Source organism: Melopsittacus undulatus, chromosome 9 (genome assembly GCF_012275295.1).
Source record: "Melopsittacus undulatus isolate bMelUnd1 chromosome 9, bMelUnd1.mat.Z, whole genome shotgun sequence".
NCBI classification, from domain to species: Eukaryota; Metazoa; Chordata; class Aves; order Psittaciformes; family Psittaculidae; genus Melopsittacus; species Melopsittacus undulatus.
In genome coordinates, this window is record NC_047535.1 from 10,891,528 (window position 1) to 10,908,758 (window position 17,231).

At 36.8% G+C, this 17,231-nt stretch overlaps 1 protein-coding gene across 1 annotated transcript in view; it reads left to right on the forward strand.

Annotated features, from left to right (window-relative positions):
- The window catches only part of SECISBP2L (SECIS binding protein 2 like), a 30,117-nt gene extending 13,636 nt beyond the window's left edge, over window positions 1-16,481 (forward strand). Inside the window, exons 6-18 of the mRNA XM_034066124.1 lie at window positions 57-81; window positions 852-967; window positions 2,384-2,515; window positions 2,807-2,890; window positions 3,909-4,076; window positions 4,234-4,375; window positions 6,027-6,196; window positions 7,283-7,415; window positions 8,358-8,520; window positions 9,204-9,424; window positions 10,067-10,221; window positions 10,696-10,915; window positions 11,878-16,481. Of these exons, the coding sequence (XP_033922015.1) occupies window positions 57-81; window positions 852-967; window positions 2,384-2,515; window positions 2,807-2,890; window positions 3,909-4,076; window positions 4,234-4,375; window positions 6,027-6,196; window positions 7,283-7,415; window positions 8,358-8,520; window positions 9,204-9,424; window positions 10,067-10,221; window positions 10,696-10,915; window positions 11,878-12,548 (2,400 nt within the window). The 3' untranslated portion in view covers window positions 12,549-16,481. The remainder of the gene's footprint in view (window positions 1-56; window positions 82-851; window positions 968-2,383; window positions 2,516-2,806; window positions 2,891-3,908; window positions 4,077-4,233; window positions 4,376-6,026; window positions 6,197-7,282; window positions 7,416-8,357; window positions 8,521-9,203; window positions 9,425-10,066; window positions 10,222-10,695; window positions 10,916-11,877) is intronic.
- Window positions 16,482-17,231: the final 750 nt, after the last annotated feature.

Genomic DNA, 17,231 nt, shown 5'->3' on the forward strand with positions numbered 1-17,231 from the left:
ATTTGTTTCCTAGAGACTAGTAAAAATTACTGAAAACTTTGTTTTTCCCTTTCCAGGTTGTAGAACCATCAATAAGTACAAGTAAGTATTGTCTTAGCTCATGAGCTGTTTAAAATTTAGCTGGGTCACTTTTGTATTTATTTTTCTTTACATTTTGCTAGGAATCATCTTTGATCTGCTTCCAGCATGCTACCCTGATTGATCAGATACTTCTGAAGATATGTCTTTACTGTGATTTCCACCACCTCCATTAAGGCCCCAGTTACTTGTCAAGTGAATGAGTGTATAAGTAGCTATCACTAATGGTTTGTCAACAGCTGCTTTTAAGGAATTAAAGACAGAGACTCCAATGGAAGCATTCAGATAAAGCTGTGCTTCTGTTGTGTTTTATCCTCAAGCTTCCTTACCCTGTGAAATGCCAGTTGCTAGGGTAGAAACAGAATTGATGACTTCTCATTCTCTATTTGAGAAGTACTGCTGCTTTTATAGAAGCTGTAAAGAAGTATGGTAATATGAACAAATATTTTTAGTCTGGTAGCAGTGGGTAGGGCTAGTGGCTGCTATTAATGACTGGACCCAAATCGGTATGAATGTCAGTATAAAGCTGACAACTTCCTGATGATCGGTTGTTGGCAGTTTGAATGTCTGTAGTGTGACTTTTCCATTAAGACTTCCTTAATTTTGCTGATGTCTGGATACAGCTGCGGAAGTAAGTCTTGTCAGAGGAGAATCAGACTTTCCCAGAGAACCTTATTTGTATAAAAATTGTTTTCCTGGCTCTGATGGCATGTGTGTTGTATGACGTGTTCTGTCATACTAATTTTTTCAATGATGGCGTTTCTGTTTTTCAGCTGGTGTAAGTTGGACTAATGTAAATTCCCAGGCAACTCAAAAAAAACCTTGGATTGAAAAAACTCAGACATTTTCTAGAGGTGGAAGACAAGCTGAGCAAAGAAATAGTGCACAGGTATGTTGCTAATGGTTCTAAAATGTAAGCATTCAGTTTCTTATGTGAAAATAAGGAATTTTAAATGCATTATAAAATTAAAATGCAAAGAATAGTTAATGAAAATTGTGAATGCAAAGTGTTGCAATTCAGCCTAGCACTATATCATATATATATACACATTTATGTATATAAAAATAAAATTTCATGTGTTTGGCAGTTTTCTGCTTGAAGCCTGTTCTTTATATGTATCTACCTAGGAAGAACATTGCATATATGAAGTAATCTGTGAAATGAAGACAGTGTAGGTGCAGAAAAGTTACTTCAGTTTTTGACCTGTTCACACTTCCAAAGGGAAAAAAACCAAAACAACCCTCCCTCAAACTTGCTAAAGAGAGACTCTGATGGGGGGGGAGGAGTGATATGCAGAGGGGGACAGAGAGGAGACTGAAACATCTGCCTTTGCTTAAACATAAGTTTTGCTTGAATTCAGTTATTGCAGACAAGATTAGCTGAGGTTGAAGTGGGAGATTTGTCATAGATGTCTGTATGCTCAGATATATGTGAGCAAGTTTGCCCTGTTTCATTTTGTAGATGCAACTGTTTATTTGTCTTGAATCTTTCCATTTGGTATCTGTGGGTTTATTATATAAAGAAGCTTGATGCTCATATTGGGCAGTGTAGCAGTTCAGAATCTTTTTATAATCTCTAGTCAAATCAGATGCTTTTAGAACTGCTGTTTGTCATTTGTGGAATTGGGAGAGTAGGAAGAACCAGAACTCCTTTCATCTAGTTATAGTTTAGACTCTTAAGTCTGGCAGTTATTTTAGATATTTAAAAGCAAAGCAGGCATAGAGTTTTAAGTTAGGTTTCCCCAGCCAAATTCATTGTACCTCAGGGCAGAATTGTTCTAGAAACTGTTTTCCTTTGAAACTAAATTTTTACCAGGTCTATAGGACATTTTCTTCAGAAATACATTAGTATGAAAGATTTTAAGCAGAACAGTTTTATAGTGGGAGATAGTTCTTTTGATCATGGTTACAGACAGTTTCTCAAGCTTAGTGTCTGAATTACATACTCACCAGCAGCTCTTGTGGTTTTCTTCGTGTTTGGCCGAAAGAACCTTTTGTGTTCTGTTTTGGTTTTAATTAGAAATTTAGAAGTTAATGTATTTTGTGATGTTGCATGTGACTTGAGAGGGGGGAATAATCTGGTACTACCTGTAGAATATATTAGTACAGATTTTAAAACAACAAAACCTCAAAACAACAGCAGAAATATCCCAGGAGAACACAAAAGCACAGCTTACTTAAATCTGATTCTGTCAAAACTGTGTTGCCTTAGTTGATGATTGGCAGACATGAGAGCCTTACATGCATGTACACACACCATGAAAAACTGCAATTGCAAGATGCCAATTCTGTTCCTTATTTTCAGTCTGGATTCAGATGCAGAGACCACAGCACATCTTCAGAAAGAAGGCAGAATTTGCAGAAACGACATGAAAAACCTCTAACTGCAAGCCAGTCAAGCAGAACAGAGCAGAGTCCTGAGCCTCTGTACTTTGAGGTAGTGTTGTATGAAAACTGTTTCTGTGCTGTAGTGGTGCATGTTGTGGAATGAGTGATGCTTCCTCCTAATTGGAATTGGATTTCTTTAGTTTAAAATATTAGTCTTTTTTAAAAAAAGTAAATGAATACAAAAATGCTTTGTTATTTAATTATTTTTCTGTCACTTTTAAGCCCTTCTAGCTTATGTGGGACTTCAGGATTCAATTTATTCTTCTAGCTTCAGCTGTTTCAGTTGATGCTTGTCATGTGACTCTTGGTTCCATTCTCTTTGTTCTTGTGTATTGTTTAGGATGAAGATGAATTTCCAGAGCTGAATAGTGACAATGGCAGCAGTAAAAGTGGTAACATTCAGCAAAAGATTTCACCCAAAGTAGTAAGTTATTATTCATTTTGCAAAGCATTTCTAAGTTATTTTGAGACTACTTAATATGTGTAATTCATCACTCTCCACTACTATAATTAATACAGTAACTGGGCTCTTCGTGGAGTATTTGCATTACCAGCTCTGGATGCTAAAGAAATGCCAGTTAAAATGAGTGTTGCAGAGAACCCATCTTTAAAAAAACACAGCTGGATTTCTGTTTCTTAATGAGATTAAGAAGTGAAACTCTAGGATAGATAGACACTTGGTATCATAAACTATCAGAAGTTAGAAGCAACTTAAAAGGGTCATTGAGTCTAGCTCCCAGCTTCACCAGCTCACTGGTTTCTGACAAGTTTTGTGCTTTTTGAAGTCACATGCTAAATTTTGTATGAACAGTAGATGCAACAGGTTTTTTGAGTTTAAGATAGTTTTGAGGATTATCAAGCTTTTTTTGTGTTAATACATAAACTATATCCTGGTTATTCTTTGTGACCCAAAGGACTTGTGTTCAGACTGGTCCTTTGGTGCAGACTTTGCTTAAAACTGTTTGGTCTACAAATATGTAGTAATGATGTAATTTTTTTGAAATAGCTACAGTTTGTGTAGTTTATTTTGAAATGAAAATCAACTGAACTTTATTTGTTTCAGGGTGAAGAAACAGGGCTTTTTAAAATATATTCTTTTAATATCTTGATCTAAATGTTTTTGTTGCAGGCCTATACATACAGGTTACTTAATCTTTGCAAGAGGGGACGAGAACACTCCCTTATTTAGCAATCAGACTAGAAAACCTTCTGAAGGCACAATTGAAGATAAATATAGTAGTGTTTTCATGCAAAGAAAGAAATACATGAGTTTCTAGCTCAGTTAACTTACTGTGTCATTTTGCTGTATTTAATTGGGATGTCATACTAGTGACCAAAGCACTGAAATGGTTCATTTGGTTTCTGAAGTGCCACATTTCCTATATTTTTTAGAGAAAAGCCTTTTAATTGTGTTTTTTCTTGCATTTTGTTAAAAATCCTAGTTGGATGATTTGCCAGAGAATTCTCCAATCAATATAGTCCAAACTCCAATTCCCATCACAACCTCTGTACCAAAGCGTGCAAAAAGTCAGAAGAAGAAGGCCTTGGCAGCAGCACTTGCAACAGCTCAAGAGTATTCAGAGATAAGCATGGAGCAGAAAAAACTTCAAGTGAGTAGCAGACCCCCACCTCCGCAGCAGTTGGTAAAGAGGTGTATCAGTTACTTGTTGGTCGTCTTTATTCCGTAATGCCAAGATTCTCCTTGTAAAGAACGTTTTGCAGGCACTATTTATTTGTATTTATCAGCATATGATGTTTGTGTTACAGGAGGCTCTATCAAAAGCAGCTGGAAAGAAGAGCAAGACCCCTGTTCAGTTAGATTTGGGGGATATGCTAGCAGCTCTCGAAAAGCAGCAGCAAGCAATGAAAGCTCGTCAGATCACCAACACCAGGCCTCTCTCATACACAGGTATTTCTTGTCTGCCTGACCATGGCTGAATGTGTTTTGTGATAATATAAATGTGACGGGTCTGAGCATCTTAAATATGGGTTGTTTTTCTGTCAAGTTTTCGGTTTCGAATATAAACATAATAAAAACCTGGGAAGACTTCCTTGATGTGTTCTCAAAATTCACCTGTGCTGTCTTCCTCTGAGCTGCAGTATGCAGCAGTGAAAGTCCATGTATAATTGAGGACAAACTTCTCGGAAGATTTACTATTCAAAACTCGGGATTCATGTCTTGTAATTCAGTGCTAAAATAAATATGGGAAGAATTGTATTAGGTCAAACCAAACAATTACCGTAGATATTACAAAATTCCCTTGGAAAGCAGCTTAGTGAGGATACCTGTGACTGATACAGAGGGATACCTCTCCAAGATATTTCTCCACCTCTGCTGATTGTAGTTCAAGGCCTCCTGATCCAAGGCTTTCTAAAACCAAATTTCCTCCTTAATCTGTCCATCACTTCTATCACTTGTATCGCATGCTTTTACTATCTATAATGTCTGATGGCAGTGAATGTCTTAAACTTACTGCATGCTGTGTGAAGATGCTTTTCCTTTTCTTTTTGTGTGTTTTTTTGGGGTGTTTGGGTTTTTTTCTGGGGGTATAGGTCAGGGTCAAGTTGGTTTGTGCCCCACCTGCAGTTTTGTTAGCTTTCATAGCTTCTCTGTTACAAAGACTGAAAAATCATCCCCTACTCTCTTCTGATTTTTAAAGGTCTGTCAAATCTTTCATAGTCTGAAGAGTCCTGGTCTAGTTATTCTGTTGTGGAAGCATGTTCTACATTGCTTTCTCTGTACCTTCTTGTAGTTCTGTTGTATCTTTTTGAAAATAAAGGAAGATCAGACATGCACAGAATACTAAGTTATAGTTCTATCATGGATATATACAATGGTTTACTTAGGCTTTTTTTTCCCCTCTATTTCTTTTTCAACAATTAACATTAAATTTTCTTTTGTAATGTTTGCTGCTGAATACAGAGTTGACATTATTGTAGTTACCTATTGTAACCGATGACTCTCATTCCTGAGCTGTAATACGTAGCCTAGAATCCATTGTTATGGCCATAGTTACCATTTTCCTTCTTGTGTGTTGCTTCATTTACCTGCTTTGAATTTCAGCTGTGTTCAAACATTAATTCATGTTGTCAAGGTTGTATCAAACAAAGTTCAGCAAAAAACAGTTGACATTTCCATTGGAATCTGTTTTATTCTTTCCTGCAGAAGATACACTAATTACATGCTTCACTCTTCTCTGTTTTGTCCTGTCGACTAATCAAGTCTTGGGCAACTAAAACTTAATGTTTGGATAAGTATTTGCAACTTAACTTGCCATTAAAATCTTACTAATAAAATTCATTTGAGAGAGATCCCTTACCAATAAAGTAGTTAATTTCCTGGAATCCGTAGCTTCCTAAAATGTGAGGCTAAGTTTGAAGAAAGCTTAAAACCATCTGGGAGCACAATATCTGATGATGTAATTTTCCTGTCATTATGAGCTGCTTTTTTCCAAGGAAGGAAAATGTACTTTGAGAATTCATCAGTGGAAATACTGAAAACAGTGCTGAAATGAAGCTGACATGTCTTTTGGTGGAATTAATATCTTTCTTGTATTTAGTTGGCAGTGCTGCTCCCTTTCATACCAAAGAATCCACCAACAGAAAGTCCTTAACAAAAGGACAGCCATCAATGGGTTGCCTTAATCCTTTGGATTCAACTGCTCCAAAAGTGAAAAGAGGAAAGGAAAGGGAGATTGCAAAACTGAAGCGCCCTACAGCACTTAAAAAGGTAAATGTGTCAACCTGGGGCGTGTCTTGACCCAGACTCTTCAAAAATAACTGGTATTTCCTTACTTGAGGACTTGTGACCATGAGCATTGGGTAAGAAAGTCATGAGCTTCTACCTCCTAGTTCTTGTTACACCAATATCTTGTCGTTTGGATCTAGGCATGCAACATAACTTTCATAGTCCCATAATTAGTTGTAGATGGTACAAATCTTTCTCAATACAGATTGCAAGGATTTTTTTTTTAATTTTTTTTTACTATAAGCACTAGGACATATGGGAGAATTTACGTTTTTTTTTCATGTTGTATCCTAGCTTGTAGTGCAACATAGCATGCTAACCATATGTTTTCCTCCTGTGGTTTTAGAGATTATTTTTTGAGTCAAGTTTAGAAATGATTGGCTGTGCACATGTATGTATGTGCACATGTGAAGCAGGTACGTACACAGACTACACGATGTGTAGAAATCAGAAGGGAAAAATTAAAGCCTTTTTTAACCACCACATTTCTTATTAAGATCACTTTATGATATGGGCAGTTAGAACTGGTAAAGCTGTGCCTGTACAAAGGCTGGCTTTGGCTAAGCTACTTCCCTCCCTGCCTCCCTAGCTCTTTGTTGTCAATACCTTTATGTTGTTATTTATCATAGTAATACAGATCTATCCATGGCTACTTACCTTTGTACTGTCTTTTCTTGTGTAGAAAGGATTTTCTGTGTTCTGGTGCTTCACAAAGATAACTAGTATTCTTGCATAAGGTTTCTTTACAGGGGTGGGAATGAAGGAATTGTTAATGAGAGTGCTATGTGTCAGAAAAATTGTGAAAGTAGTTAATATTAAAATGAATTGTTGGAAGCACTATTTAGGTAGAAGTATGAGTCTTGTATAGACAATCTGTATAATGCTGAAATGAAATACTCTTTGTGATCAAAGAGGAAATTGAAATGATTTCAGGGTTTTTTTTCTATGCTGGCATGAGTAGGAAAGTTCAAAACAACTTGTTTATTTTGTGTTACATTCAAGGAAAAGACATTTTTCTTTAGTTATTTGCAGTTTTCAGGTGTTGATAGCTGTTGGTTTTGTTTCTAGATCATTTTGAAAGAGAGAGAAGAGAAGAAAGGCCGTTTGTCATCTGACCACAGCCTGTTGGGATCTGGTGAGCCAAAAGAGGTTCATATAAATGTGACTGCTGATCAGTCTCAGGAGCTGGCCTCTCAGGAAGGTTGGTCTCTATCTCTCTAACTCCCCTTTTCTCCCTCATAAATGCACTAAATGGCTTATTTTGTATTTTTTTCATGCAACATAATTTATTGATGTTATATTTTAACATTACTAAATACTAGAAGTCAGAACCCTCTTCTAAAATGCCTTGTCTGTCCCTCAGTTGTGAAAGGCTGAGTGCAGTATGAGTTCTAAGTATGTAATCTCCATACAGACTTCTAATTCATTCCTCTTCAGTGGATCTTCCCAACATGTCAGAGTTCCTAGCATTTTTTTGATAAGCAGACAAAATGCAACGTGTTGTCAACTGTGCCATGTTGATCACAGTGGTTTATAATAATGAGAAGACTGGAAGTTTTCCAGATACAGAAGTTGTAAAACCTTATTTACAGTTTGCAGTCTTTTAAAATAGTCTTGTCAGTCAACTGCAATGTCTGGATCATTGATTTGCAGCAACAGCTCTGAGCAACTGGGAAACTCCAGAGACTTTTTGACAAATTTGGGCAGGGAGGAGGTGTCTGTCAGGATTCCAAATGTATTTGTTCAAAACTTTTCTTCTGAGTAACCTGCCTGACTGAAGTGTGAAAAGCTTAAATATTCTAGGAATAAGTTAGCTGAATATTACATATATTTAAATAGTAAAGATATACTGGAAGAAGTTGTATTTAGGCAACCTTTTCCTTCTGTTCTATCAGTTTCCTGACCTAAGCTTTGGAAATTTTAAATGAATAATCAAATATTGCTTATTTAGCTAACCCATGCTGAATGTTGGGTATGGGCTTATTTTGTCCTGATCTCCTCTTGTCCCCACTCCAGGGTAGAACGCTATTCAGTTTTTCAAACATAATTTGGGAAAAGCAAGGGAGTGATCCAGAAGTATGATGCTGTTTCTTTTATATGAAAATGTCTTTGCCTTTTATAATGTTTCACAATTGTCTTTCAGAAACTGGACTAAGCATGACTAGTGATACTTCACTTTCACCAGCAAGTCAGAATTCTCCATACTGCATGACCCCAGTGTCCCAAGGTTCACCTGCTAGTTCTGGAATAGGCAGTCCAATGGCATCTTCCGCAATAACCAAAATTCACAGCAAGAGATTCAGAGAGTAAGAGTTTTCCATTATTAATATAAATTCAAGGCTTGTGCATCAGTCATCTTTGTCTTTTAAGTGTGGATAGCTTTAGTAGGCTTAGGAGGAGTTTAATGAACATAACCTTCTCTTTCATCAATGGAAGTTTCTGTAGGTGTTCTTTTTTGTCATAAATGACTTGCTCTGTGCATGTGTATATGTACATAAATGTGTGTGTGTGTATGTACACATCTGCATGTTGGACTACTTTGGTTGATGCAACATGTAAGTTAGATAGAAGTATTTTCCAGAATTTTTTTAAAGGAGGGCTATGTACACTTTGGATTGGATGGAATACTTATGAATGCTAAAAATATTGTAATAGTCTTACTATATTACTGTTTTTTTCTTAATCGGTCTTTATAAAGAAGCAAATTAAGGAACAGTGGCTTATGGCACCTGGTATAGTAATTTTGGTATTTTTTTAATACTCTTTTTGGCTGACTTCTTGAGGTGAGGGATGTTAGTGGAAATACAAATTTTCCTGGATGGATTTTTATCTTACAATATACAGTCTACTGTCTTAAATCCTTTTAATAACTTTAATAGCAGTTTAGTAACTGTTCCTAGGAAGTAAAATAACTTGGTAAAAGAAAAGGCTTGGTGCAATAGTATCGATTATGTGCTGTGCTAATGTTGGATGTTTTTTGAATTGACAGATACTGTAACCAAGTGCTAAGTAAGGAAATAGATGAGTGTGTGACTCTCCTGTTGCAAGAGCTTGTCAGCTTCCAGGAACGTATTTATCAAAAGGATCCCATGAGAGCCAAAGCAAGGAGAAGACTTGTTATGGGGTTGCGTGAGGTTACTAAGCATATGAAGCTAAATAAGATTAAGTGTGTAATCATATCTCCCAACTGCGAGAAAATCCAGTCAAAAGGTATAAATGATAAAAATAAGTGGTATATTTAACAGTTTACAGTTTCCTTATGCTGATTAGCACGGTTTAAGCATTTTTTAGTTCCTATGTATGACATAACGCCCAGAATCAATCATGTAACTGGCACTCCACATTCATTCTCTTCCACACAATTCTGGAAGAAAGTTGTTCATGAGAGGTGAAAAGCTTAAAGAAAAATAGATATTATAACAAACACAATAAACTTCAATTTTATTCTGTTCAGTCTTTGGTATAGCTAGAGTTCTGAGCTTTGGATGCTCTTGAGGAGGATTCCTTGAGAGGAATGTGAATTGTTCAGTTAGCCAACCAACACATTTTGCTACAGCCAGAAGTGTAGATAGAGGCATCCTGAGATAGGAGAAAACAAAGCTCTGCTCAAGAAAAGAGCTATGAAAAATTCTGATTTGTGTGCAGGACTAATAGAGAGTAGAGAGTGTTGCCTTGATCTATACTGATTATACTTGAAATGTACAGTTTGTTATCGTGTAGGACAGAGTAGCTGGTGATTGTGCATAATTGAAGTTTTACTAACCAGTTGCAGTTCAAATGTGATAGTGTTGTATAGCACCATACTGTGACTTTTAACTGACTAGGTATGTGTTTTAAATTGCTTTCTCCAAGGTGGACTGGATGAGGCTCTATATAATGTAATAGCCATGGCACGGGAACAAGAAATTCCTTTTGTCTTTGCTCTTGGCCGTAAAGCTCTTGGGCGTTGTGTGAACAAGCTGGTTCCTGTTAGTGTAGTGGGTATCTTCAACTACTCTGGTGCTGAGGTGAGTAAATTCATTCATGTAAATGGCTGGAGTAAACAGTTATGTGCCTTTAAGAATTTATTTGGCATAGAGAGCCCACCTAACTAATATGCATTTGATAATGGCTCTGACCTGACCTATATGAGTGTGTTTTTCTTTGGAAGGCGGTATTTACAGAACTGAGAGACTGTTGAAATACTTCAATTGCAACATCTTTGTAGCTTTCAAATAGATTTAAATGCCAAAACTCTTTGGAAGGCTTAAAATGGTAAAAAAAAAAAAGAAATCCAGTATCTTTTATATTTCCTCAAAGCTACATAAACACAGGGTGGTATTTTTATTTAATATATAGAATAATTTGTACTTGAAGTAAAGGTATTTGGTAACTAATAAGCTTAAGGCTTGCTATGTGGTATACCTCTGACTAAAAGGAGTAATTTAAAGTGGAAATTATTAGTAAGAACTACTGATTATAAAAACTGCTTTTCTACTTAGGACCTGTTTAATAAGCTGGTATCACTGACTGAAGAGGCCAGAAAAGCATACAGAGATATGGTTGCTGCAATGGAACAGGAGCAGGCAGAAGAAGCCTTGAAGAATGTCAAGAAGGCACCTCATCATATGGGCCATTCTCGTAACCCTTCTGCAGCAAGTGCTATCTCATTCTGTAGTGTTATTTCTGAACCCATATCTGAAGTGAATGAGAAAGAATATGGTAAGTATGGTAAAACTTACTTTTGTGTAACTAGAAGCTGGAATTTTTCAAATGATGCTTATTGCCAAGTGTAGCCAAAAATAAAGTATTTCTTCATAAATTACAGTGTTCTGCAGTTTTCAGGGATAAGAGAAAATGGGTTTCAGGCACTTCTATAAGAAATTTTTTTCTCTGAACTATATAAAAACAGTAATTCAAATTTCTAATCCTTGGAAGCATTAGTTACCTAACTTACATTAGTGGAGGTGTCTTCTGCAGTTTTATTGAACTGCTGTAGCACCGGTACCAAATGCAGAATTGATTATTATGTGACAGAGGGTAGGAACTAAATTATTGAAGCCTCTGAAGAAAGGATATGTAGCTTAATTATTGAAACATGAGATGGCAGTGGGTGATTCCAGTGTGAGCAAAAAGCAGATTTATGTAGCCAGTTGCTTAAGCCCAGATGACAGAGGGGATAAAAAGGAGAATGCTTGTTTGAAGTCAAATAACCTCTTTTTTTTTTTTTTCCAGTGTTATGGTGTATTAAAAAGAAAATTATCTTGGTTTTAATAAATTCTTTTGTGCTGTTGTAGACTTATTTGTTATATGTTTTTCAAAAAATCCTTAAGCAGATGATTTAATACTGTAGCAGTTTTCTGTTTTTAAATTATACTTGAGAGTAACCTCCTTGACCACACTGACTGACACATCCCGTGCTTCCACAGCTTACACAGGAAACTAAGTGCACAAAGTTTCAACTCTGTAATGTCTGGTTAAGGACACTGTGAAAACCTGAAGTTATTCACAGCTCTTTCTGTTGTCTCTCTATTTCTCTTCTTTTTCTAATTGAAATTTTCCTTGCATGCATAGAATAATATTAAAATCATTAGCTCTTACTGCTACTTAAACAGTCCTGGGCTGTTCAGGGAAAATTCTTTTTTGATAGAATTAATGTTTTCTACTTCTTTTGAAACTTGTAGAAACAAACTGGAGAAATATGGTGGAAACATCTGATGGGTTAGAAACCTCTGAAAATGAGAGAGAATCCTCATGTAAGACTGCAGTAACAGAAAAAGCTGGTAACGGGCAAGTCGAAAAAGCCACTATTAATAAACAACTACCTTTGGCTACAACTGGCACTACCTCAGCAACAAATCATGGAAAAGCCACACCAGGTGACAAAGATGAGGTAAAACCAGATGACAATCTGGAATGGGCCTCACAGCAGAGTACAGAAACAGGATCACTGGATGGCAGCTGCCGAGATCTTTTGAATTCTTCCATGACCAGTACCACCAGTACTCTTGTACCAGGAATGCTAGAAGAGGAGGAAGAGGAGGAGGAAGATGATGATGAGGATTATGCCCATGAACCAATCTCTGCAGAGGTTCAGCTTAACAGCAGAATTGAATCTTGGGTTTCAGAGACCCAGAGAACTATGGAGACTCTTCAGCTTGGGAAGACCCTTAGCGGTGCTGAAGACAACACAGAACAAAGTGAAGAGGAAGAATTAGAGACTTCTGAGCAGGCTGATCCAGCCACTGATGGTGAGGAATGGACAAATGATAAGCATGCAAGTACCACTCAACATAAACCCACAATTTGCAGTTCTTTGAATAAAGAACACACAGATTCCATCTATATGCCGTGAAAAATAAGCAAGAACTCAGGAACTTTTTAGAAATATTAAAACTAACTGTTGTAAAGATTGCAGCCATTATTTCGTACGCTTCATCTCAACATTTGCACTGTTAAACATTTAATATGTGTATTTAATCCACAACAATATTTTTGTAGTTGTCTGTTACTTGATTTAAAAACTAACTTAGCTTTTAATCAGTATATTTTTCCCAGAATAGAAACTGTGTGGAAAATTTGTCCGTAAGTATTCATGTGATCTTTTGTAAAAGGAAACATCTTGTAATGGATCAGTTTTAAGCAACATTCATTAAGATGTGACCATTTAGCTCATTTTCACACAGATAACCTATGTTAAGACTGACAAATGACCAACCCTTTACATTGGTGTTACGCTGTTATGCCAGGCACATCAGTGTATTTGGCTGTGATTTTTCTGGTTCCATCTAGAAGTAAAATTTTAGTTTTCTTCAAAGAAAAGTTGTAAAACCCCATTTGCAGTCTTAATGAAAAGTAAATAGTAGAGAAATGTATGCATGATTCTTATGCCAAGATGTAGCTTTTTAGTTGGTCTCAGTGAAAGCATCATTAAAAAGCTGATGATAGTTGAGATGGTTACAATAAGCTACAGCAACTTTGATTCCAGAAAAACTTCAAACCAGAGGGATATAATTAATATTTTGGGTTGTGGTTTTTATGTGGTGGTCTTGTTTTGTCTTTTTCAAGGTGAAAATACAGCGTAAAAAAAAAAAGCAGCAAAGAAAACAAATTCCTCATTTCTCTCCAGTTGCTGTCTGCCAAACCACACAAAGTGAATCACTAACCATAATCTCTATCCAGGGCTCTTAGTAAGCTGATGACTTCCTCTTTCTCCTGTCACTTACCTCAGGAATGCTGTTTTGCATATTGTAACCTACATAACATTGCAAAAAGCAAGAGTAATCCTTTAGCAGCAAGAGTGAATGATGTGGTGGCTCAGTGTATCTACACGTTCATCTGCATGCTCTGATCTTGGCCACCCCTGTATTGAGTTCAGGGTGTATCCTAACAATTCTTACTCAGAATGTGATCTCTCTTTGTTCTTGCAGTTGTAGCAACTTTGGGAGTTGATCTCTAGAGTAGAAAAGGAAGTAGTTTTCCAGGAAAGAAGGAAGTGCCCTGTAGTATGGGGAGGTATTTCAGTGGTTCTGAGGTAAAAATAAAATATGCCCTCTCTGAAGCATACATGTTGCCGGAGAATTGTTCCATGTTTTGTTCTGAATATTTAAGCAAAATCCATTAACTAATAATGAATTCATTTTAGATTGAAGATGGAGTATGTGTCTAAATGTTGCATGTAAGGAGTATATTTTCCATTTTTAGCTTATATTGGCAAGGGAAGTACTGAAACTGCCAGCAGCAGGAGCTTCACTACAAGAGTAGCCAAAGAGTCACTCACATGAGTAACACTTTTATAGTAAATTTATGGTTTTTTTTTAATTTCACTTCATTTTTCTTTATCACTTGTATCAAATTGCATAAAAATCCTCTGGGTAGGCTGAAAAAAACCCCAACCAACCCACAAGGAATGGATAGCTTAGTTAGGTATTTAATCCACACATATTAATATGGGACCAACGCTTAAAGTACTAGTGATGCTGGCATTTTAAGTTGCACTGGGAAAATAAGACTCCAGGTTTAGAAATCATCTACCCCTGGATTTTTTGGATGCTAATGAGTATAATAGGAACTGTGTGTATTATGTAAATAATGCTTTGATAGGCATAGCAAATGCTATGTAGGTAAGCAGTATAGAGAGCTGCTAGGACAACTGGCTGTTCTGCCATGTTCTTAGTTCCTCAATGTAATCTTCCTAGATGTTACAACACGCATTTTATAGGAAAACAAAGACTAAGGAATGATGCCTCCTGAATGTTAAACCTTTTACTGTATGTAAAATGGCAGATTTCTACCGTCTGTATGTTTTGAAAGAGTTTTTGCTTTAGGAAATGATAAGTGTTTGAACTGCTGACAAGCAAAAATTGCCCTTGGATGTGTAAGCACGTCTCGACACCAGCCGAGATCCATGTATGCACTGAGGGCAAAACTTCACCAGAACATCAAAAAAACAAAGGTGTTTGTAATTTTTCCTTCTGCTTTTTCAGTGCCAGTGATTCAAATAACTTTTGATCTTGAAGTATGAACATCAAAGGCGCATCTTTTTATATGTCTTTTCTGAACTTGGACTGTCATTTTAAAATTTTCTGACGTTTGTATCAAAGAAGTCTTGTAATATTCAGCCCACTATTTAACTGCAGTTTTGCTACAGGTTTAATAGAGTTCTTGAAGGTGATACAGCACTTCTAATATCTCTCAGTTTGCCAGCAAATAAGGAACTAGTCTCTTTTTCAAATGTGGCAGATCACCCTTAGAGGAGCAAACTGAAACTGAGTACAGGAAACTGGTTTTAGTGCTTCCTTCTGATAAGCTGGGAATGAGCAATAACTCTGAGAATGAAATTGCAATTCCTTTGGGAGTGATCCATTTGCATCTAAAATTAGGGAAGTTCCTTGCCACTTGAAGCACTTGAAGAGAGTATCTCACTGTGGTAATTTTGATTCTGTTATCACCAGAATTTAGAAAGAAAGTCTACAAATGTTTTACAATACCATGATTTTTTCTTTTTTTTACAAGTAGCTGAATTTCTATTTCAGTATAAAGGTGTGCAGTGTACTATACAGGTTGTTGCTGTCCCCAGGAAGAGGTGTTTCTGTATTTACAGGTGTTATAGATATTTTTGTTGTGAAGATAATTATTCAGAAAACAAATCTACTTTTCTTAAGACATTCTTTATAGAAATTGTTTCACCACTTAATTTATCTGGTAAAATCCAAACTAATGTATCTGTGGTAGGGGTAGGGATCATTAAATCTGGTAGAGGTGTCTATGTATACAGCCTATTTATATGAATACTTTCAGTATCTCTGTCAAAGTAAGTGGGTTACAAATATGTAAAAGGGAAAAATCCGAAGAACTTTGTCCTTAGGTGGACCAAGTAACAATGTCCGAGTACGGTTAGGGACCTGATCCTGTGAGCACATGCTTAAGAGCATTAGTTCCACTGGCTTAAATTGATGGCCTTATCTGCGTAAGTTGTGCGCAGGTAGTTGTAAGACTGGAGCTAAACAGTGACAGAGTGTATTGACCTGTGTTTTAAAAACTTGTTATAGAAAATGTTCAGTAATGCACTTGTTGGTGTTCTTCTGGTAAAGATAAGAGGTGTTTTTATGCTTATTTGGGTGGGTGGGAGCTTACACAATGTGATTCTGTCCAGTTCTTTAACACAAGCTTCAATTTTAATAATGTTACTTTAAATCATATGTAAAAAGTATTATTGTTTGAAAAGCTGCTGTTTGCTGAACTGTCATTAAGTATTTCCTGTGAAGTTGTGCCAACTAATGAAAGTTTACTGAGTTGATGTCAGTGTTAGCCATTTAAAAATTGGACATGACAATTTGTTAATGAAACAAAAACCAGCAAAGGTAAGCCATAGAAACACGTAACGTGGGTCTGCTACCCACCCTGCCACACATAAGGAAATACAAGAATGTCAGACCCAAAACTTCCTCGCCAATGAATGATAAAGCTGAAAGTAGAAACCCAGTTGGCACAGCCCACCTTCTAAATGTTGATAAATAGTGCATATATTTTACTTTTAAATAGATTCTACTAAGGAAAGCTGTTTAATCTTTAATGTCTTAAAATTTATAGTAATATTTAGGTTAAAGCAGTAGAAAAATCATTATGAAATACAATATGAAGGGTTTTGTTCCATTTCTTTTTTGCTGTATGAAGGATAATTGTTCTGTCTACCGTACTTTTTGGAGTAATAACAGCTTTTTTGCACTATGTAAATACTAGTGGGGAATTCTTCCATAACTAATAAAAATGATTGTAGAAATTTACAGCTTTATTACTGTGATATGTGTGTTCACAATTATACCCTGAGTTTGTTTGCAGATGCTGCCCTGGCACTACGGGAGGTGAAGGCCTGTGTTACACCGTGCTTGGCCACAGGGTGGAGAAGCCATGTGGGGGCTCCTGGCCTCGGGCCCAGAGCAGGGGTGGTAGCACAGGGAGCTGAGCCCTCTGGTCGCCCAGTGGTGGCTGCCAGGGAGGCTGAAGAGAAAAAGAGGGTTAGCAGAGGGTTTCTCATGTTACAGAGCCCGGTCCCTCGTCACACATCATCTCAGTGATGACTGGAAAAATACAGAAAAACCCTGCCATTCTTCAGAGACTATAAGGCTGAACTAGGCCCACAGTATTTTACAGTGAGGGTGGTGAGGCGCTGGCACAGGGTGCCCAGAGAAGCTGTGGCTGCCCCATCCCTGGCAGTGTTCAAGGCCAGGTAGAATGGGGCTTGGAGCAACCTGATCTACTGTAAGGTGTCTCAGCCTGTGTCAGTGCATTTGGAGCTAGATGTGAGCTTTAACGTTCTTTCTAACCCAAACATGGCTGTGATTTTATTGAATTGGAAAGAACATTTTACTTAAGAGCAAGTGAGCAGGAATAACCACAAGCATCTCCAAAAAATAGAATTTCTTGCATGCTGCTAATACACAACAGTGCAAGTTTACCTGCCTTTATTGTTATCCTGATTAAGTCACCTGTGGAAAATAACATGAAGTTCTCAGCATGTTGTCCCATGTTCTTCCAT